The 22,707-nt window shown below is 45.5% G+C and overlaps 1 protein-coding gene across 1 annotated transcript in view; it reads left to right on the plus strand.

Moving 5' to 3' along the window:
- Positions 1-11,000, plus strand: part of MICALL2 (MICAL like 2) — a 50,539-nt gene extending 39,539 nt beyond the window's left edge. Inside the window, exons 12-18 of the mRNA XM_040439751.1 lie at positions 2,748-2,803; positions 3,120-3,243; positions 3,779-3,869; positions 6,331-6,404; positions 7,758-7,872; positions 9,026-9,075; positions 10,096-11,000. Coding sequence (XP_040295685.1) covers positions 2,748-2,803; positions 3,120-3,243; positions 3,779-3,869; positions 6,331-6,404; positions 7,758-7,872; positions 9,026-9,075; positions 10,096-10,196 — 611 coding nt within the window. The 3' untranslated portion in view covers positions 10,197-11,000. The remainder of the gene's footprint in view (positions 1-2,747; positions 2,804-3,119; positions 3,244-3,778; positions 3,870-6,330; positions 6,405-7,757; positions 7,873-9,025; positions 9,076-10,095) is intronic.
- Positions 11,001-22,707: the final 11,707 nt, after the last annotated feature.

Consider the following 22,707-nt stretch of genomic DNA (forward strand, 5'->3'; position numbering starts at 1 on the left):
TGGAACTCCAACAAGCCCCATTATAAGTCAGTATGGTGGTACCCAGTATCTGGCTACATACACAAGTCACTACGCCCAGATGAAGGGGGGAATAATATTTTGAGTATTTTCTGGTGTCCCCCGTGTGACATACCATCATACAGTGTACAAATACCCATACCATACAGTGCAAATTATAGGCATAGCTGCCACCAGCACACACTACTGGAATAATGTACAAAGTGCTCAAGTAACACTATCCTATAGTGACCATATACCAGTTCACAATATTAAATACTGTCTGTTCACTCTATAAATACCGCTATACAAGATCTGTATTGCTTTCAAGCCTCAGCCGCCATTGTTGGTGCCCCCTTTCAGCAGCGGTCTCTAATGTACCCTGTTTTTCCGCGCAGGTCGCACACCCATAAGGTGTCGTCACCTAGGTGTTGATGTTATTTTTAACTCTCATTGAAAGAATGTAAGGGACTTCATGTGAACGTTCGGCCGATCACATAATAATGTGACAAGTTACACAAGTTTTACCTCGCCCATATGAGTCACGTTAACGTCCTGGGTTGTAGGAAATCATGGCTTGTATCAGGCGTGCACCAGTACTGCCTCCTCCAGGGCTAAGTTTAGAGGCAAGATCTTAATTTAGCCGACCTTTAAAAAAAAAAAAAAAAAAGCTCCTAAAGATAAAATAGCTGCCCAAAAAGTACTATCCTGTCTATTAAGATAATTTATTTTGTTTGCAGCTGTGTTTCCTGCATTCAATTATGACATCCTTTTGATCCTAATATGGAGGTAGCAGAGCTGAGTTTGTTGATGGCAGCTAAAACTTGCAGTTTTGTGACAGATGACAAGCTCACCTCTGCTGTTTGTGCGTTACCTTGTGTTGGTGACTCTGTCCATATAGGGTACTGTCATACAGTATATAAAGAAACATACCGACCTATAAGTAAGCTGAAAGTAACAGCGCCATAGGTCGGTCTGATTAGACTTTCATTCCATTCCTGCAAGGTATTGTACCTAAATAGCGCTCACTTAAAGAGCACCTGTCAGTAGGATCAACCATATTGAAGCAGGTTGGTAGGGTTGATCCTGCTGATTAAAATGATACCTGCCTTGTGAAAATCGGTTGTGGCGTTTCTGAGAGAGACTATTTTTTATACAAATGAGGACTTTGGTGTACTAAGGGGAGGGGTCTGACCCCCTCAGCTTTCCAGTGCTGGCCACTCCCCTTGGTGCACTGAAGCCCTCATTTGTATAAAGAATAAAAGTATTTTTTTCTCAGGAACGCCCCAACCGATTTTGACAAGGCAGGTATCATTTTAACCAGCAGGATCAATTCTACCAGGCAGCATGTCTCGTTTTAATCGAGTTGATGCCCTTTTAAAGTAAATATTATTATAAATGACATATGGTAGGTTGGGGCCTTGTTACAGATATGGTTATGGTTATAAACCTGACGCTGGAAAATGACTTCCCAGTTCAAATTCTGACATTACTGTGTGTTGTATACTATTACTGGCAGATGCCTTGTGCCTCAGATCAGCTTTCACTTTTGACTCTTATAACCTGGCTTATTGTCTTCTACAGTCAGCTGCTCCTTAGCCTGAAATGACTGATACACAACATCTGATTCTACTTAAAGAGCCCTTCACCTTTCCTGACAAGTCTTTTGTAGTAAACTGTGTTCCTCCTGATATAGCAACACTTCCCGTAGCATTCCTCTATTGCTCCTAGAAATTTATGAATAAAATAAACAGGTGGGGGTATGTCCCATGAGAGCTACCAGTGTCAGGCTATGCATAGACAACTCTTTGGCAGGGGTCACGGTAACGCCCAGTTGGCAATTGTAGATTGCAAGCTCTTGTGGGCAGGGTCCTTTGCCCCCTCTGTACCAGTCAGTTAATAATTTATTTTTTATTTTTTTGCACTTTTATATTATGCATGTGTAAGCCCCTCTTGATGTGTAGCACCATAGAATTAAAGGTGCTTTTAAATAAATAATAATTTATAAACGTTTCTAGGAGAAATAATAGAGGATTGGCACAACAGTGTCAGAGTTTTAAACAAAAATACTTCAGAATTATTATTATTTTATGGGGAATGAGTATTTGCTAAAATAGACTTGTCAGGAGAGGTGACGGGTTTCTTTTACCTGCACGTAGACATGGTAGACTCTAGGGTTGAAGATACCCAAGTTACGTATTGTTACTTCTAGGTCTATACGAAAGCCATTCGTTGCTCATTTCTTGCAGCGTATTCTTTACACTGTAGTTTCATTTCTGTTTTGTGACTTTTATGCAGATTTTGAGTATGTTCTCTGGCTGACATGTACGGGGAGGATAGCAGGGTGATAAAGCGATAAACCGCTGGCTTTCTCTTCTGTCAGGAGAAAAGTCAAATAGGGGAAGGGTGAAATATATGGGTTTATTACCTCACCTTTGAATATCACTGGTAAAGAGCGTGCCAAGGCAAAAAGTGAAATATCGCCCTCTACCTTCTGCAAATTGTAGGTAATTGCAAAAATGCTGCCCTCTGTGGTCAGAGAAGAGTACTGCCTCATCCTGATTGATAGTGCTGCTCAGGACGCCCTCATTAATAAATCCAAATGGGCCACTTTGGTCAATACCCTGCACTTTTAACGAATGTCGTGGTACCCCCGTGTTAAAATGTCTTGAGGGATCTTAGGACCCCCTCTACAAGACCCATCCATGTGCTTACTGATGTATTTTTATATATTTTTTTCTTTCTTCCAGTTAAAAACTCCAATCCAACTTTGGTGGAAACCAACGACGTTGCCTCCCCTAACAAGGTTTGTCTTTGGAGATTTAGTGACCCTCGTTAGGCCCAGAAATCCAACTCTAGTGTATAGAAAAACTGTTGTAACCCCCGCTTAGAGGTGTCATCACCTAACAACAAGGCGGAGATTGAGGTCGATGGAGGTTCCTGGACAGGAGATTTGGTTGGTGCCCCCATCCTACTGCTGGAACTTTAGACCTCATTTTGACCCATGATAGATACCCATGTGTATGGCCCTGTCCTCTGAAGTCTATGAGCTAGTTTAAATTATAGTAAATCTGGACCTGCACAGGGTTTATGGTCTGAATGGTCCATCTCATCCATTGCAGATTCGTCCTGAATACATTCCAGAAAAAGAGATCCAGAGACAGCTGGAAATCATTGAGCAAGAACTGGACTACCTAGAGCAGCAAGGAGTGGAGTTGGAGAAACAGCTGCGTAGTTGTGATGGAGGTAAGGGCCTTGGTTGGGATCGAGGAACATTTCTTTTGGGGGTTTGTAGATTCTGACGTTAAAACACCAGACCATTATAGGTATGAATGCCCCCAAGTATGAGCCTTTACCAAGGATGGCACTGGGACAGAAGACAGATGGTGGTAGACGTCTTGGCTTCAAATGAGTGGGACTGAGCTTTAGTACTAGGTTCAGCACTATGCTTTAGACAGCACTCACTATGCCTGGTAAACTATGAAGGAGCTTAGCAGATCCTTTAATCATCTGGGAATCTGACCCTCACCGATCTGATATTGAAGGCCTATCCTTAGGGAGGGGGGGTATACATAGAGGCATGGTCACCATCTCCTGTGTACGTAATGGTTACAACAAAGATTAATACAGTTCTAGGGGACTCGTACATGTTCTGTATAGATGGTTGGAGGCCCTCAGAATCATCTCTGGTGGTGGGACCAAGGAACCCCAGTTTGATGCTGCAGGGGCCTCTAAGATGTTATTGAATGGAGAAATACTGTTGTCCTCTCATGTTATGTAGATGATTCGGAGGACTCGCTTATGGTGGACTGGTTCAAGCTCATTCATGAGAAGCAACTTCTGCTGAGACAGGAATCTGAGCTCAATTACATGTGAGTATGATGCTGTAAATGACGTTGTCGTGCCTTCTATAGTGCAGCCAATTACATTAAAGGACATTGTCCGGGATGTGTCTGCTGGAAGACGTAAGATCTTGTTCTTAAGTACTTTTCCTTTTAGTCTGTAAGGTTCGGCGTACACAGAGCAAATATATATTCAGGGCTCTGAAAGATTAGAGGTTTGTCAGGATTTCAGGTAGTCTCGGGTCACTAAGTCTAAGACTCTTGTTCTTGTCTTTGTTCCTCAAAGTGGTTTCCAGGCTTCAGATCTTTAGGACTTCATACCTGGTTAAGATCTTCTTTTACAGTGTGCTCCTCCAAGGATCATGTTTCTGAATGACCCAACATATGTTAAAAATCCTTGTGATATTTCCACATACTTAGTCCAGTTTCAAACAAAGGTCTCAGAGGTGAGTGTCCTGGACAGGACCTGAACTCACAGCGTCACAAATCCCTACTGGTCCGCAATACGGGTGCATAAATGTGCTGGTAATACGCTTGTCTGAAACCGGTCTTAGTCCGGTTGCTTAATGGAGGATTCAGGTGGTCTGAATTGAAACCCTTTGCTCTGTCCACCTTGCTTTACTCTAATTTTTCAGCTATATACTGTATATTTTATTTTTTTATATAATATTACATAGACATAAGACTGTGGTTACACAGTATTATGCCATAGCCCTACTTAAAGGGGTTTAATGACCCCCCCCCCCCCCCTCCACCCTTTAATGCCCGGGCCCCTTGTATACATTATACTTACCTGCTACCTGGCACCCTCACCGCTCCAAATTCCTGCACGGCCACTGCCATGCTAGGGAGTCTCGTCGCCATCGTGGCCTGCTATTGGCTGCTCCACCGGCCATGCAGGGGGTCATTATAGGGTTGGATAACCCCTTTAAAGAAGACCCATCACTGCTCCTGACTTATCTGTCTTAGGGCTCTTTCACACTTGCGTTCTTGTCTTCCGGCATAGAGTTCCGTCGTCGGGGCTCTATGCCGGAAGAATCCTGATCAGGATTATCCTAATGCATTCTGAATGGAGAGAAATCCGTTCAGGATGTCTTCAGTTCCGGAACGGAACGTTTTTTGGCCGGAGAAAATACCGCAGCATGCTGCGCTTTTTGCTCCGGCCAAAAATCCGGAACACTTGCCACAAGGCCGGATCCGGAATTAATGCCCATTGAAAGGCATTGATCCGGATCCGGCCTTAAGCTAAACGTCGTTTCGGCGCATTGCCGGAGCCGACATTTAGCTTTTTCTGAATGGTTACCATGGCTGCCGGGACGCTAAAGTCCTGGCAGCCATGGTAAAGTGTAGTGGGGAGCGGGGGAGCAGTATACTTACCGTCCGTGCGGCTCCCGGGGCGTTCCAGAGTGACGTCAGGGCGCCCCAAGCGCATGGATCACGTCATCCATGCGCATGGGGCGCTCTGACGTCATTCTGGAGCGCCCCGGGAGCCGCACGGACTGTAAGTATACCGCTCCCCCGCTCCCCGCTCCTACTATGGCAACCAGGACTTTAATAGCGTCCTGGGTGCCATAGTAACACTGAAAGCATTTGGAAGATGGTTCCGTCTTCAAATGCTTTCAGTACACTTGCGTTTTTCCGGATCCGGAGTGTAATTCCGGCAAGTGGAGTGCACGCCGGATCCGGACAACGCAAGTGTGAAAGAGGCCTTAGTAACTACTTGCATCCCCCATGTAATAACAATTCTGGAGCATCTATTCTTATGACTCTGTGCTGTGCCGTTCCTTTATTATTCCTGCTAGAAGCTATGAATGAATTAATAGCAGTTTGCCATAAAGTTCCAGATGGGTGTTACCAGTTAGGGGTGTCCCACTGCATAGTCTGACATTGGCAACACTGATTGGATAGTGTGAGACTGTGCAGGGGCACACCCCCAGCTGGTAACACCCTGCTGGACCTTCTTTGCAAACTGCTAGCAATTCATTCATAACTTATAGCACGAAAGGCTCAACATAATAATAAATGCTCCAGAATTGTTACATGGTTGAATGCAAGTAGTTACTAAAGCAGACTTGTCAGCAGAGGTGAGAGCTCCCCTTTAAGCAGCATGGCGGCATTCTGTATTGTGTTGCACCTCTTTATTCCAAAGCTGCATGCGGTTTATTAGAATAGTCCACAACGGGATGCAGTATTACCCGTCTCCGGTAACATGTGATCCATGAGCCGCCGGTTATACAATCCTGCTGAGCAAGCATTGACAGCTTTTGATTTTCTTCTGCCCCGTGTATAAAACACATGAAAGGTTTAATTCAATGTAACCGTTTTCCCATTGTATCCTGAGCGGCGGTGGAAATTAGGTGGGGGGGGGGGGGGTTTGTTGGCAGACGCCGGCCTCTGTAAACAAGCGCTGATTGAAAGATAGTAGCTTGGCTGCTGCTCAACGTTTGTACAGTGTAGACAGCCTCCTAATGGTTTTGTCAATGTCTTCCAGATCCAGGCAGCAAGCTCTGGAGAACCAGCAGCAGGATGTGGAGACCGAGCTTCGCAACCTCATGAACAAGCCAGGTGAGGGCAAGAAAGCGCACGTCACCCAAAGGTGTGCTCAGGCGGTGCGAGTCAGACGGGTGCCTATTGTGACGCGGCGGCTGGAGATGAGCTGCAAGCCCCCGGGGGCCTAACGTTGGCCTGATGTGTGCAGCAGACACACCATAGAAAGGAATGGAGCAGCAGATTAGCCGGATGAATGGGCGGCAGATCATGTGTCCCGCTCCCCATCCCCAGCAGCTGCATCTCCTGTGAACAGCTCCATGCTCAAGATGTTGATACGAATGCCAAGACGAAATCGCTTCTATACAGTATATTCAAGTCCCTGCAGATGGACACACGCAGCTGAGGGCCCCTGTGTAAGGACAGTAGGTGGGGCCCCCTGCTGAACTCCGCTCCAATCCACTACTCATTGTGAGCCATGAAATGCATTAGCTCAGCTCCTTATACAGTAGAGTGCTCCTAGCTGCTTTAAGCGGGCAGTGGGTCCCTTTACTTAGTGGGCCCCTTTCAGCTGCACATGTTGTCCATAGGGCATGTCCGCCCCTGTTTAGCCATTACACAAAAAAAAGGGAAACGCACTGACTATTTTATTCTGCGATGGGATGACCATAGACCCTATATGCATCACGGCTCATGCAAACGAACGTATTTTCTTTCCGTGTCCATTCGTTTTATGCAGAACCATTCATTTAAATGGGTCCGTAAAAAAAAACAAAACGGAAGTTACTCCGTGTGCATTCAGTTTCCATATGTCCGTTCCGCAAAAAGAATAGAACATGTCCTATTATTGTCCGCATTACGGACAAGGATAGGACTGTTCTGTTAGGGGCCAGCTGTTCTGTTCCGGAATGCACACGGATGTTATCCGTATTTTTTTGCGGACCGCAAAATACATACAGTCGTGTGCTTGAGCCCTTACAATGGACAAGCCAAAAACTGTACCGCTGCCCCCTTTTTTTTTTTTTAAAAGGGTTTTGAGTGAGTAGAATATTAATGGCTTTTCCTCAGGTGATCGGTGGGGGGCAACTCCCAGCACCCCCGCTGATCAGCTGTTTGGCTTCCTAGGCCAATGACATTACGTTCATTGGTCACATCGCCTATTATTAGTAGTTCAGTCCCACTCAAGTGAATGGGTCTGGGCTGCAGTACCAAGCACAGCCACTATACAATGGATGGCGCTGTGCTCGGTAACCTGTGAGGAGGCCGAAGCGCTCACCAGAGCACCACGGACTCTTCAAACAGCTGATCGTGGGGCTGCTAGTTGTTGGAACCCCCCCTCCCCCCCACACTGATCAGATATTGAGGTTGTCAGCCGACCAGCTCACACACATGATCTTTTCTATCCTTTTATTTTATTTTTTTTATTTTCAGAGCATCTGAAATCTGAAAAGGACAAGACCAGGGAGAAGGAACTTCTGGATAAATATCTGCTCATAGTCAACGACAGGAGTGAGATTATCGAATGCCTGGATGAAGACCGATTACGGTAAGAAGTTGTCATGTGCAGACGTTACTGCTCCAGCTTAAAGGGGGTTAATACATTGGAATGACGTTGACTGAACCCACTAAGTTTGGCATGTCTAGTCTGCTATCTCATGGGTATGGGGTGCGTCCCTCGACAGATTATGTTGAGAAGGATCAGGCATGTTGAATTTTACATGTCCGATCCTTTGGTTGTCAGAAGTGTCTGACATCTGCTTCCTATTTAGAGCACACGCTTGCTTGGCAGAACCGATCATGCGTATGTACGGGGAAGGGGGGAGAGGAACAGCTCTCACCCGCCTGAGCATTCAGGCGGCATCTATCTGGAGTGTAGGGTCGGTTTTTCCGTAACTTCCATTCATGTCTTCCAGGTGGACGGTATGTCTGTCCTCAGTCTGTGCCTGATTTACGGCCAGTAATGTGGTTGTAAATGATCCGGTTTCCTCATTGCTGTTACTTGCCAGCGGTGTCATTATACCCGTGTACTGCAACGTGACCCGTAAGACTGGAAAGCCAGGTTACCTAAAAAACCTTTGCTCAGATATTTAACCTTGAACTTGCCTCGCCCTGAAGGTGCCCATACGCCTCCAGTCTCCCTCGTGCACTTGCATGCTTGGTTCTGTGGAGCGTGCATGTGTTTTCAGTGGGGAGAGAGGTGCCATCAGACGCCTATAGCAGTGGATTATCTCTTCCCTGATGGGATGTCCCTCGACAGATTATGTTGAGAAGGATCGAGCCTATTGAATTTTATATGTCCGATCCTTTGGTTGTCGGGGTAGGTAAGGCACCACCAGAGGTGTGTGACATCTTCTTGCGCTCTCCTTCCCATTTAACACATGCACGCTTGGCTGAACCAATGTGTATGACCAGATATCCCACTGAAGACCAAGCATCTGGTCGGCCATAACGTGATGAAGGACAAGATGGTATGCGATTTGGTCGTCCACATGATGGTCACCTTGGCTTGCTCGGCTCATAGATGGTGAAGCTGCTGGAGATGACCTTGTAGGTTCACAGAGGAGACGGACCATGACCACTAGCTTCCTTCATATTGCAGAGCGCTGCCATTGAGACATAGGTCCAGACATCTGCCAAACTTGGCAACCCTTAACCCTGCCCTGAAGAAGATAACTTATAGGTTGTCCTTATTCTTACAGGGAAAAGGAAGAGGATGAAATGATGGAAAATATGATCCGAAAACATTCAGGTAATTAGAGATCTTCCTTGGACTTTCCAAAGTCAAACATACAGGTTTCTGGACACCGTCTTAATTATTTGCAAGTCACATCTGATAAAGGCAGACCTTTTTGAGTCTACTGCATTATCTTTTCCAGAAACAGCGCCACTCTTATCTGTAGGCTGTGTCCAGTATTGCGGCTCCATCCTTTTCAAGCGAATGGGAGCTGAGCTGCAGGACCAGCCACGGCCACTGGATAAGAGTGATGCTCCTTCTCATGCAACCCATTTAAAGAGGTTGTCAGGACTTAAATACTGATCATCAGTATCGGACTGGTGTGGAGGGGGTTCAACGCCTGGCGACCCCCCCCCCCACTGATCATCTGTTTGAAGGGGCTTGGACCATTGCTGCAGCTTCTCTGTACATTGACTAGTGGCTGTGCTTAGTACTGCGGCTCAGTCCAATTGACTTGAATAGGACTGAGCTGCAGAAAGGCCATGTGACTGACGTCGCAGGGGGAGAAAGATGTTGCATCGCCCATCTGACTGCCGCCGTCACGTCCAGCAGTTGATCAGTGGGGATGCTGGGAATCGGACCCCCACCGATCAGTACTTAAGTCCTGGACATTCCCTTTTAAAGGGGTTTTCCTAGATTTACCTGATGACCTATCCTCTGGATAGGTCATCAGTATCTGATCGGTGGGGGTCTGACACCCAGGACCCCCACTGGTATCTGTGCTCGCAGTTGCGCTGAGGCCTTCTCTCAGTTTTCCCTAGGCCAGTGATGTCGCGTTCATTGATCACGTGGCCTAGGAGCAGCTCAGCCGCATTGAAGTGAATGGGGCTGAGCTGCAATACCAAGCACAGCCACTATACAATGGGCGGCGCTGTGCTTGGTGAGCACGGAGAAAGCCACTGCGCTCGCAGGAGCTGCTGAACAGTGGGGGTCCTGGGTGTCACACCCCCACCGATCAGATACTGATGGCTCATCGGTTAAAGAAAACCCCCTTTAATCCAGTATTTCCCATTAAATGTAATCTGCCTCTTTCAGATTCCCAACAGAAGCAGCCCAGTCCAGAGCCCAACCTGAAGAGGAGATCCCGATTAAGCTTCTCAGGCTGGTTAAAGCCCAAAGATAAGAACAAAACTTAAGACCGCCTTAAACAGCGGCAGGAGCCACTTTTGCAGTAAGCCGCGGTATCTTGCACGTGACGTCTTGTGGAAACACTGGATCACCATTCAGAAGCTGAACTCATCCCTGGACTTTATCCTGGTTGTAGGAAAATCGCGAGCGAATCTATTGCCGCCGCTAACCCTTCGCTCTCCGCAATGTTTGCACGGCGATGGTATATTACTGCAGGAACGCCTGTGGATATTCCGACGGTCTCAGTTTGCAGGTGGAGGTGTCGGGTTATACTAGCGCTGGCTTCCTTGAGTGAGTCATGCAGTATCTGAGAATTTCCCGTCTTGCGTCCTGATGTTTACACGTGGCCTGGACGATACTGTGAGCTGGCTGGATCTGCCAGTCGCCTTCCGTCGTGTGCAAGGGCTGGAGGAAGGTGATCCCGCAAGTGCAGGCCCAGGAAGCCTTCACGGATCAGGGCTGTACATAGTGACGAGGAATGCTCTGCAGAACACCAGCCGTGTCCTCCACCCCCTCCTTCTGTCTGCTGACTATGTCACCTATCTGTGAAGAGCCAAGTCCCTGCTGAGCGAGATCCAAAGTCTATTGTCTTGGGCCTGGCCTAGCACGATATGGAAAGTTTACACAGAGGACTGCGAAAATTCCTTGAGCGCGTTTTGGGCCGAGCTCGGTCAGCCCTGCGGGGACTCGTGTTTTCTTTCTCTTTTTTTATTTTTTTATTTTATTTTCTGTGCAATTTGCCTCTTCTATTTAAAAGCCGTCTCCGTTTTGTAAGTTTGGAGATTTCCTGAATAAATATATGGTTTATTATAAGGACGGGTCATTGTGTGTCTTTTATTATTATACTTTTTATTTGGTTGATAGGGAGTGAATGGGTGGGGGGCATGGGGCGTCCCTCTGTCTACCAGATGGCATATAAAGGGCACGAGGCAATGGTCGCTCCTTCCTGATCTCTGCTCCGTGTGACCAGCGACTGAACGACAAAGGATAAAATGTGCGTTTTGTCATTGATCGCCTTGTATGTATACCGTACCTAAATAATACAGCCATACGGTAACTAATGAAGGCCACCATACGGTGCACAGAGAATACCATCATACAGTACCTAAATAATATAGCCACACAGTATCTAAAGAATGCCACTATACAGTACTTAAAAAATACAGCCATACAGTACCTAATGAATACCGCCATATAGTGCACAAAGAATACCACTATACAGTGCCTAAAAAAATACAGCCATACAGTACCTGATGAATACCGCCATATAGTGCACAAAGAATACCACTATACAGTGCCTAAAAAATACAGCCATACAGTACCTGATGAATACCGCCATAAAGTGCACAAAGAATAACACTATGCAGTATCTAGAAAATATAGCCATACAGTAGCTAATGAATGCCGCCATACAGTGCGCAGAGAATACCACTATATAGGGCCAGATTTATCATTACACTTACATCTTGCTCCACTTTTACATATGTCCAAAGTCACTTTTGGCGAAGTCAGATTTATTAATGGTCCTTTAATACTGTGATAAATGTGGTTTGACGGTAGCAGTTTGTCATTCAGGAAGCGGCTTTACAAAAGTCGCATAAGATAAGCATGGTCCTCACTGGAGTGAAATTGCGCAATATTTTGTGACTTTTTTTAAATTGTCGCAATAGTAAATCTGTCTAGAGATTAATTTAAAATAAGAAAACACGCCCACTTTCCGAAAACTGCCGAGCATAGCGCGGAGCCAATAAAAGGCACACATTTTTGCGGAGTTTAAGGGATTGCGCAAAATTTTTTCCTTTTTCCACTCCATTATTTTGACTTGAGCTAATGATACAATCTGGCCCATAGTGCTTAAATAATACATCCAGACAGTGCACAAAGAATACCCCAATACAGTACCTCAATAGTACCGTTCAACATCACCTAAATAATACAGCTATGTCACTATAAAATACCTAAATAATACAACCATATTCTACTAAATAATATAGCCACCAATGAATACAGTACCCAATGAATACCGCCATACAATGTGCAAAGAATGACAGCATACAGTACCTAAAAAATACAGCCGTATAAGTCCTAAATATTACAGCCATGCATCACTAAAATAATACACCCGCGCATCACCTAAATAAATAATATAGCCATACAGTATCAAATGATTACCGCCACACTGTGCACAAAGAATACCACTAAACAGCCATACAGTACCCAATGAATACTGCCACACGGTGCAAAAGTCACAGAATCCTATACTGCCACAGGCTGCTGAAATATGTAAAGTCTCAATAACCACACTTTACAGAAACAGTATAGTTTGCTGTGCTGTAGCGTTTTGGTAACTGCCATTTACTTGTATGGGTGCTTAGCACAGCCCACCTGGCTGTTTGCATAGTTCCGACCACCTCTGGTCCCAGGATGGGGCAGTTCTCAACCCGCATCTATCAGGCATTAGAGCATATCCTGTGGGGGAGAAATAAAGGTCTGAGATGCAGTACATCTGTGCTCATTATTGTGCATTATAACACTAATGCTGCCACCTTGTGGTCACTATTGGGTATGGCAGCAGATGAATTATTCCCCAGCAGCGCAGTAACTACTCTAGTTGCTGGAGACTTAACACGAGGTGCCATATTTTATGCTAATGAATGAGAGGAAAGGTAATAAAATAATTCCGTCTACCCAGTGATTTACCTGCGTCTAGTAAAAAATAACTTTACACTTGACATATGCTTTAAGGGTTTTGGCGCTACATATAAAGGTTTTTTACAAATCCTTGCAATGTAACTATAATAACACCATATTCATTGCATTACTCAACAGCACAGGTTGTTGTGGTGGAAACAGTCAACATGGTCATGAAGCATGCATATACCCCATAACTGTTACTACATTTCATGGCTGATCTTGTGTAGATCCTGTATTACAGCTTCTCCAGAGCTGCATTCACAATTCTGCAGGTTTCAGAACTAACTGATGGGTCTCACTCTCTGCACAGAGATTTCTTGTGATTTTTAAACCATCTCTCTGCCTTATAAGAGCTCTGTGCCTGACATCAAGCTTGCTGACTGTTTCCACTGATAACCAGCAGAAACTTGAATGCACCTCTGAAATATGATACAGGACGGAATTATGGGAACGATGTACAGTTGTGCTCCATCTTTTTTTACGTAGATTACTTCTCTCCCTCTGGTGGTCAGTGGTGGACCTACTCTGAATCCAAGGGTCACATTGCACATCTCCACAAGGAAGGATTGAGATGGTCGGGTGCTTCTGACTTACATCAGCACCTACCCCCATTACTTGGTGTGGTTGTAAACCTATGAATTTAAAAAGTCTGGACCCCTGTTTCTACTGGACTGAACTGGGTCGATGGTGATCTAAGGTTGGTCAGCAGAACCATGAAGCAGGGGGAGGTTATGGTTGGGGTGCTGCAGCCATAAAATGCAGCTATATTACTGCCATATGGGGTGCTGGTTAATGCCAACCTCGTGTTTCAGGATAGGCAAAATGTGTAATTTAAAATTTTTGCTATGGTGCCCTCAGTTACTGGAGAAGGAACCACCCCAAGCAAAATGGCTTTGCAGTGTTCTTCTGGAATAGACCCCCTTGTGTTTTCTCAAGGTTTATTGAACACCTTCTATGGAGTTTCCTTTCAGTTTATTATAATATACAGGTAAGGCATATGTGGTCTATGTATAAGGTGTCCTCTGGATCAGATTCTACAACCACATCTCCATACCTTCTGCTCATCTGTAATCAATATGGAGATTGAGCAATGCCATTTTAATACTTGACCATTTGCCATCTTCTTGAGAACATTGTGTAAGTATCAAGATGTAGAAAAATGTTTCTGTTGACTGAGGTTTGATGAAATGGCTTCATTTATTTTGCTGAGACGAGCAGAAGGACATTCAGAAGAATACAGGAATGTGCAAAGAACGGAGATGAGCTCAGAGATCCCCCCTAGAGTCCACCGGTCACATACCGCAATTATAACCTCTAGAACGTTCTTCAAAGTATCTCCAGATTTATTACATGGGTAATGCAAGTATATAGTAAGACAGGCGTCACAGCAGAGGTGAGAGGTCCACTTTAAGGTTCTAGTCCAGGGATGCTCAACCTGCGGCCCTCCAGCTGTTGCAAAACTACAACTCCCAGCATGTCTGGACAGTCTTCAGCCGTTAGGGCATAGTGGGAGTTGTAGTTTTGTAACAGCTGGAGGGCCGCAGGTTGAGCATGCCTGTTCTAGTCTATAAATAATGTGCATCAAACTGTGACGTATATCTGTATCTCTTCAATCAGAATATCCTACGTTATGACGTCTCATATCATTATAGCACAGAAGCAGATATGGAAATATCAGCTTTATGGAAGGAGATATAAAACGATATAAAGAATATAAAACCATCATAAAATATGATAAAAAGTAGAAAGTAGTATTGGCCATAAGACATCACATTAAGACCTCTTTCACACGGTCAATATTTGACCACTATTTGTAAGCCAAAACCAGGAGTGGGTCCGAAACAAAGGAGAGTTGCAAATATTCCCATTATGTGTTATCTTTTTAGGTTCCGCTGGCGTTTTGGCTTTCCGTTTGTGAGATCCGTTCAGGGCTCTCACAAGCGGTCCAAAACGGATCAGTTTTGCACTAATGCATTCTGAATGGATAAGGATCCGCTCAGAATGCATCAGTTTGCCTCCGTTCCGTCTCCATTTCTCTTTAGAGGCGGACAGCAAAATGCTGCTTGTCTGACGAAACTGAGCCAAACGGATCCGTCCTGGCACACAATGTAAGTCAATGGGGACGGATCTGTTTTCACTGACACAATCTGGCACAATAGAAAATGGATCCGTCCTCCATTGACTGTCTCGGCTATGTTAAAGATAATACAAACGGATCCGTTCTGAGTGGATGCATGCGGTTGTATTATCTGAACGGATCCGTCTGTGCAGATCCATGATGGATCCGCACCAAACGCGAGTGTGAAAGTAGCCTTACAGATACTCTGCCATTATAGCGGTTGACTTGTCAGCCAGGACAGGCCCAGCTTCCCTTATAGTTGTGTATAGAGATAAAGAAGGCGGCACCCACCACTGTAGAGTATACGTTCCTTTAGTCTTCCATATATTAAAACATATATAGTGCTTTGCCGTTCGCTCCAGCCCTGATGTTTTAATATATGGAAGAATAAAGGAACGTATACTCTACAGTGGTGGGTGCCGCCTTCTTTTATCTCTATACACAACTATCGTTGGCACTTTGAATATTGGCTGAGCGCCACGTATACTGTTTGAAGATAGACAGAGTGTTAGAGGGGTTCGATGAGTAATGGATAGACACACGGCAGTGCCACCCATCTCTTCATTTTACCTGTTTTGTACCAGCTTCCCTTATACAGGGATCTCAAGTCTCCCGGAGGTTCAGGGAGACTCCCGCTATCTCCCGGAAAGGTTCACTGATAGCAGAGCAGAGAGAGAAGAGAAGTGACAGGACAGAGTTTAGATTACAGGTTGAATTAACCCTTTAGGGTCAAATTGGCTTCTCAAGGAGATATATATGTTAAAGGAATCCCTTTTTCTGTCTCATTCAGTAGCTGTAGAACTATTGAGAGAGATGTATTTTTTTTTAAATACATTTACACATTTAACCCTCCATTTTAAATATATTATTTACCCCAGTGTTAAATTGACCCCCCCTGGATGCTTGTTTTTTTCCTACAGTGGGGTAGATAATTACACACAGGGTTTTAAAGAATAAACTTCCTGACTCAGACCAAGAGCCGACTCAGTGAGTCAGCAAGTGAATCGCAGCATCCGCGCATGCGCATTGTGCAACCTAAGCTTCGGTTCACTTGCTTCTTGTCAGCTCAGCGAGTGAACCGAAGATTCGATTCATGAATCTGTTTATTTGAATGAACTGATTCAAATGAACCGATTCATGTGAAAGATCCGAACTTCCCATCTCTAGTTTACTCGCAGTGAACCTTTCCGGCAACCTGTGGCAGTGTCCCCTTCTCGGCGCGTGCGCACAGTGCAAGAAGAAGCCGATGCCAGCAGTCCGCAACGGCGCATCAGGCTGAGCCTGTGCGCACGCGCGGGAGGAGGGGGAGGGAGGGAGAGGCGGCACTGAGGAGTAGAAGGCGGCGCTGGGCACAAACGGTGATGCATGCGGCCGGGCACCATGCATCCACAGACCTCCCCTGCTTAAGCACCTTAATTCAATGATTGACAGGTTAGTAAAACCTGTTTTTCCGCAGAATAAAGCCACAAATAGCTTTTATAAGGCCACCTTAGAAATCCGAATGCTGCCCTGGACATGAGCAGATGTTTAGCTCACAGGGCTTATAGGTGGTGACAGAATCCCTTTAATCATATACATAAATAGGATAATTTGGGGCAGGGTAATGAGCCCCGTCCTCCACACCATAGAGCAAAGTGTGCAGATACTGCATATGTTTGGAAAATGTAATAAAAAGTTTGTGAAAGAAAAAAAAAAAGAAAACCTCCCTGAAATGAGTTTTTGCAGGTTGGGATGTCTGCTTATACCAATGGCCCATCCTCAAGCTTGGAGACGATGCAGTTCCTCTGGAGATGGGACTTCTCACAGGACCGCACTGGGGTACTACAGTCAGGGGGTTCAGAGTTACTGAGAGGCCTGACGTCATCCGCTTTCGTTTCAGTGCAGTGACTTCTGTTCATTGTAGGTTGGGTCATCTCCTAGGGCAGACATCTACTAAATACATTATTTTACAGCTTTCTGATGGGACCTGGACCCCAACCTTCTGTGTGGCAGGCAACACATTTACCTCAACACTATAGAATGCACTGTTGTAAGGATCGGAGCGGACGTGCCTTTCATTTCATAATGAAGACTGTATAGTCCTTCATTGTTAATGGCTGCGCTACCCCTTTATAGAGGGGCTGTTGCTGGTATGGGGTTTGGCTGGTTAGGTGGGGCCACAATATGCTGGCACACCCACTTCTCCGACCCCAGCGCTCTCCTGCCCTACAGACGGGAGCCCTTCTTCTGCCATCTGCTTTTCCTCCTTTTCCACATCATCTAATATGGATGAGAATATGTCATCAGGAACCTCCAGCTCTTCCTCTCTCTGCATCTCGCTGACTTTTCTAGGACATGGAGACTTGGGAGGATGATTTGGAAGAAGTAAAGCCAGCAAAAGATGAGGATGGTAATCATTAAAGGGACACTGACAGGCCCGATAAACATATTTAGTTATTCCTATGCAGTCATAGATCTATTAAAGTGTATTCCAATGATATAAGAGTACCCCCTGTCCGCATTGTAAGCCATGTAAAAACAACTTTATATTCATCTGTCAATCACATTTCTTTATGCCCAAGGGGCGGGTTTTCTCCTACCTTTGTGCCCAGCCGCGCCTCAACTGTCGCTTCCTAGCGCCGCCCAGCTCAATATAATTCACTGCGCTGGGCAGCTTTTACAGTCCCCGATCCTGCCGTGCCGGCGCATGCCCAATAGAAACGTATGGGCATCGGCCTCACTTGTAACTTCTGCGCATGCGCCGGATAACTTAACCGGCACCCTCACTCGCAGTGCACCTGCGTCCCTTATTCAATGCGGCAGCATCGGCGTCTCCTGCTGCGCCTGCTTCGGCTCGGCAGGATCGGGGACTGTAAGAGCCGCCCAGCGCAGTGAATAATAATGAGCTGGGCGGCGCTAGGAAGCGACAGTTGGGGCGTGGCTGGGCACAAAGTTTGGAGAAAACCCGCCCCTTGGGCATAAAGAAATGTGATTGACAGATGAATATAAAGTTGTTTTTACATGGTTTACAACGCGGACAGGGGGTATTCTTATATCATTGGAATACACTTTAATAGATCTATGACTGCATAGGAATAACTAAATATGTTCATCGGGCCTGTCAGTGTCCCTTTAAGACCTGGCCCCCCTAAAGGGTGCAGACTGGATGGTATTGGCTGGCACTGGAATAATAAAGGCATATTATTGGTATTGAATTCCTCTACTAATCATTTTCAGCAACACTGTCCCTAGTGCATGAGCCTTGTCACGTCTCTCCCTATGTTCAGCTCACAGGACAATGGCGGAGGCCGCGCCGGATGAGGGTTTTATAGGGCTGTGATATCACAGGGTAATGTCTATCTGCAGATTGGCTGGCTGCACGGCATTATGGGTGAGTTTAAGTTCCCGGGCTTGTCTCCTCTACACTTCGTTTCGCTTTGTAACACGTGCAGCCACAATTTTAGGAAAACCTGGAAATCGAAGTTTTCCTAAACTTTGGACCGAATTCCACTTCGAATGCTTTGCTTCTCTCAACACTAGTAGTCCAGAGCCGATCATTAGGGAAACAGGTAATTTTTTTTTGAGTTAATTTTTTTCATATGGAGCTGGAGAGGGCACTAGGGGCCAAAGGTGGGCATAACGACAGTGAAGGGCCGCAAGCAGGACATAACTACTGTGAGGGGGCAAAAAGGTAAGGCATAACTACTGTGAAGGGGCACAAAAGTGGGCATAACTACTGTGAGGGTGCATAATGTGGGCAAAAGTGCATTGAGGAGGTACAATGTGGGCATTAGTACTGGTTGGTTGCGCCAAGGCCCCTTTCACACGGGTGAGAACTTCACATGGGTGCAATGCGTGAGGTGAACGCATTGCACCCGCACTGAATCCGGACCCATTCATTTCTATGGGGCTGTGCACATGAGCGGTGATTTTCATGCATCACTTGTGCGTTGCGTGAAAATCGCAGCATGCTCTATATTCTGCGTTTTTCACGCAACGCAGGCCCCTACAGCAACTGTCATCACGTTCATGTGAAATTGGAGCATGCGCAGTGCATTTTTGTTCAGGTTTGCTAAAGCATATGGCTTTAATCTAAGATAGCTCATGAACGGTAAATTGGATTTTCGGCGTACAGGTATCATTTTAATCAGCAGGATCAACCCTACCAGGCAGTATACCTGCAGGCAGATACTTTTTAATTTGCACCTGCTGACACAAAACCCTTCATACCACGATATATTATTATTATTGAACCCCGGGAACAGTCTCCATTATTGTCTATAGATTCCGATAGGATTCCCAGCGAGGGGATGACCGTTCTGCAGCTGGAGCGTCCACCTTTCTAATATAATATACATTGAGAGAGGGTTAGATCATCAACCAATAATTTCAGAATGAAAAAGAGAATTTATGGCCACCAATATAAAGCATGTTTTATTAATTACGCCTAACATTTTGATGACCCCCTCCAATCTCGCTTCTTGAGAAAGCGTCCCCGTTTTGGCTTATTATGGAGCATCTCCTGTCCCCGTGGACAAATTAGCATGAAAAATACCTATTTCCCCGGCTTTACCAAGCAATAACCTCTCAAGGAACATAGTCAACAAAACATTCTCTTAATATAATGCCTCTCTCAAGGAAATATACGCCGTTTATAAGGAAAGCGGCTTTTCATGTGACTTTTTATGACCGCTCCCTCGCAGACATATGAGGCATTAGAAGCAGGAAACTATTTCCTTGTGTTTGTATTTACTGGAATAAATGACTGATAAAGCGCTCCTGTGCTGGGCTCTCGTGCGGTCGCATACCCAAGAAAATACCTATTACAGAGCATTCCCTCCATAAACCAAAAATAAGACAAATTCCCGAGAGATGTGACGACTGCGACTGTACAGGGGATATCTCCAGTATCAGAAGGGTCTCCATCCACATGTATGACCTCAGCCCGCATTGGTGGTGCATGGTGTGAAGCAGGCAACATCTTCCCAGACCATGTCACTTCTCCCCCCTGAACCAGCAAAGGCCAAACCAACCCCTTCCTTCTCCTCACCACGACCTTTGACCATGCACCTGGTCCATCTGGCCCTGTGGTTTTCTGAGGAACGGATAGACCTTGGACCACTAAGGATGAGGTGGTGAAAACTCATTCAATTCCAAAGCGGTCTGAACTAATTTTGGGGTCTGTGTTGAAGGGGTTTTCCAGGATTACTCTGGTTTTTAACCCATATGCTCACCTACCTCACATACATCTGCCATACTTTTTTATTTTTCAATTCAGACTCTCCTGACCTGGTTTGTCTCCATCCTGTAGGTAGCACTTCCAGTTGCTGCTTCCAACCAAACCCATGATGCACTTCTTCTTCCTCTGCCACAGCTCCAGAACCGCCCATAACAACGCCCAGCTAGTTTATAGCTCCTCCCACCCAGCTAGTTCCATGGACACTCCCCTATCATGGCTCCGCCCATGGACATAGCATCACAGGAAATAAGAAAGAGCTGCATGGACGTGTTCATGTGACCAAAACCCGGAACCGGAGATAGGAGCAATAAAGGTGAAAGAAATAGATTACAAAATTACAGCGATCTTCATAAATGATTATTTTAAAAGATATTGATGCAAACCAGGAAACCCCTTTAAATGAGTAATCCAAGATTAAATTTTTTAATTTGGTAGGGAGCAGGGGACTGTATAAAATAAAATAAAAATATGCACCTTTAAAATGTCCCACCAGTCCCAAGCAGCTTATGATTCATGCTCGTGTGACGAACGACAGTGACAAGGGGTCCTTTTTTTTGTGATATTGTCGTGACGCCAGTTGCAGTGAACCAACAAGAGCACAGGGTCCCTTTTAGTGATACTGTGGATGGTGCCCAGGTGTAGGAATGCCAGAGTGGTGTAGGGTGGCCTAAAATGTCCCTTAAGGTGTTGTGCACGTGTCACGGTGCTCCTACCTGGATATGCTGGACCCCAGGCGTTGTTGTTCGAAGCAGAGCAAATAGGGGGAATAGTTGAGGGATTTGAAGAAATTATTGAGTCCAGACCTTGTATATAGTGGAACAGCAACTTTACTTGAATAAACATTCCTTCAAACGGTTTACAGGCTTTGGCATTAACAGTGGCAGGCAAACTCCTCTCTGCTACGTCCGTTGCTCTCTGGCTCTGCTGTGCTAACAGGCTGGCTATAGAACTCAGCTTCTTCTTTATGCTGTACTTAACTTTATAGTCTCACTCTAGCTTTGTCCAGGGAACACTTTACTCCTGGCTTCTGAGGCTTCTGGCTTCTGCCTCCATGTCCAGCAGAGCTGAAGGTGCTCTAGCTGGTCTAGATTGGGCTCGTCCAACAGGGACGGGCTCCTGCTGCCTTCCCCTTCCTTCCTACTCTCCACACAACTCTAACTAGAACTCCACCCTCCCTGCAGCAAGTGGGATACACCCACCACACCACAGAGGGGGGGGGGGGGGAGTGTGTGTTAGAATGGAATAGAAAGCTCCTTTCTATCTAAGTATAGATCTGCCATGTTTGCTGCCACCTGCTGTTGAACCAGGCATATTACACATGAACAGTTACATAACAACATTATGAATACACATTGTGCAGGACCTGAAATTAATACATAGAATGACATTAGGTTAACCATAGGTGATAGTGGAGGGGTGCAAAGGAGGTAATGCACCTCTGGGGCGTTACACTCAGTAAAATATCATAACTTATTCTCAGCAGCGGTAAAGTTTCAATTGTGCACATGTGACTGCTGAGGCCAGTGAATGGCTTCAGTGGTTATGGGAGCGACGAATATGACATCATCACTAAGGCCCGATGTGGATGGGAGTGTCGAGGACTGGAACGGCAGCATGGAACTGGTGTTATATTTTAAAGGTGAGTAAGATTTTTCTTATAAATTTACACAGCCTCCCTGCTCCCTGGCAATTAAAAAAAAAAATCTTGGAGAACCTCTTTAAGAAGTTCTATATACAGTATCTCCAGGTGCAGCAGTGGATCTTGTTCTAAATCCTCAGCAAAATCTGCATGTGCTATGTATAGATTTTGCTACAGATTTCAATGAAGCATAGGTGAAATCAGCGACAAAACTGCAACAGAATGAGCAGGCTGCCGCTACAAAAATGACCAAATTTGCCAGAATTCAGGACTTCCCTAATCACAATTCTGTCAAATTGCTAAAAAGTCTTCCGAGCCATCACTTGCCTATATGTCTATCGGGAAATCCTGAAGAGATAGAATTCATAGTCTACTGTAGACTAGAACTGTATTCATAATTCTACAGGTAGAACTGAAATCTTCAAGCCTTGTGCAGTACCCAAGAGCAGGCACTACTATTTCTACACCTTACTACTGTCTCTAATGGTTAACTAATAATATTATCTGTGTATTTATTCCAGGTCCTCTTACGCTGTGCCTTAATAGTATTGCTATGAAACTGTTATGTTCATGTACTGTGCCTGGTTATCCAGCAGGTGGCAGTATATATCTGGCAGAGACAGATCTTTAGATAGAATGGAACTTACCATTCCATTCTCCCCCTTGTTGGGCAGAAGTAGGCCAGTCCTGCTTCCTTCCAAGGAAGATGTTACAGGAAGCTCAAGTCAGTCTACAGGGGAGTTGGAAAGAGACAAGAAATGGCAACAGGGCTGACTTTAACGAGGGGCAAAAGGGGCAGCTGCCTCTTGAGCCGCTCTGGCCACAGCCCACAAATTCAATGACATCGTC

This window comes from Bufo bufo, chromosome 7, assembly GCF_905171765.1.
Source record: "Bufo bufo chromosome 7, aBufBuf1.1, whole genome shotgun sequence".
Taxonomy (NCBI): domain Eukaryota; kingdom Metazoa; phylum Chordata; class Amphibia; order Anura; family Bufonidae; genus Bufo; species Bufo bufo.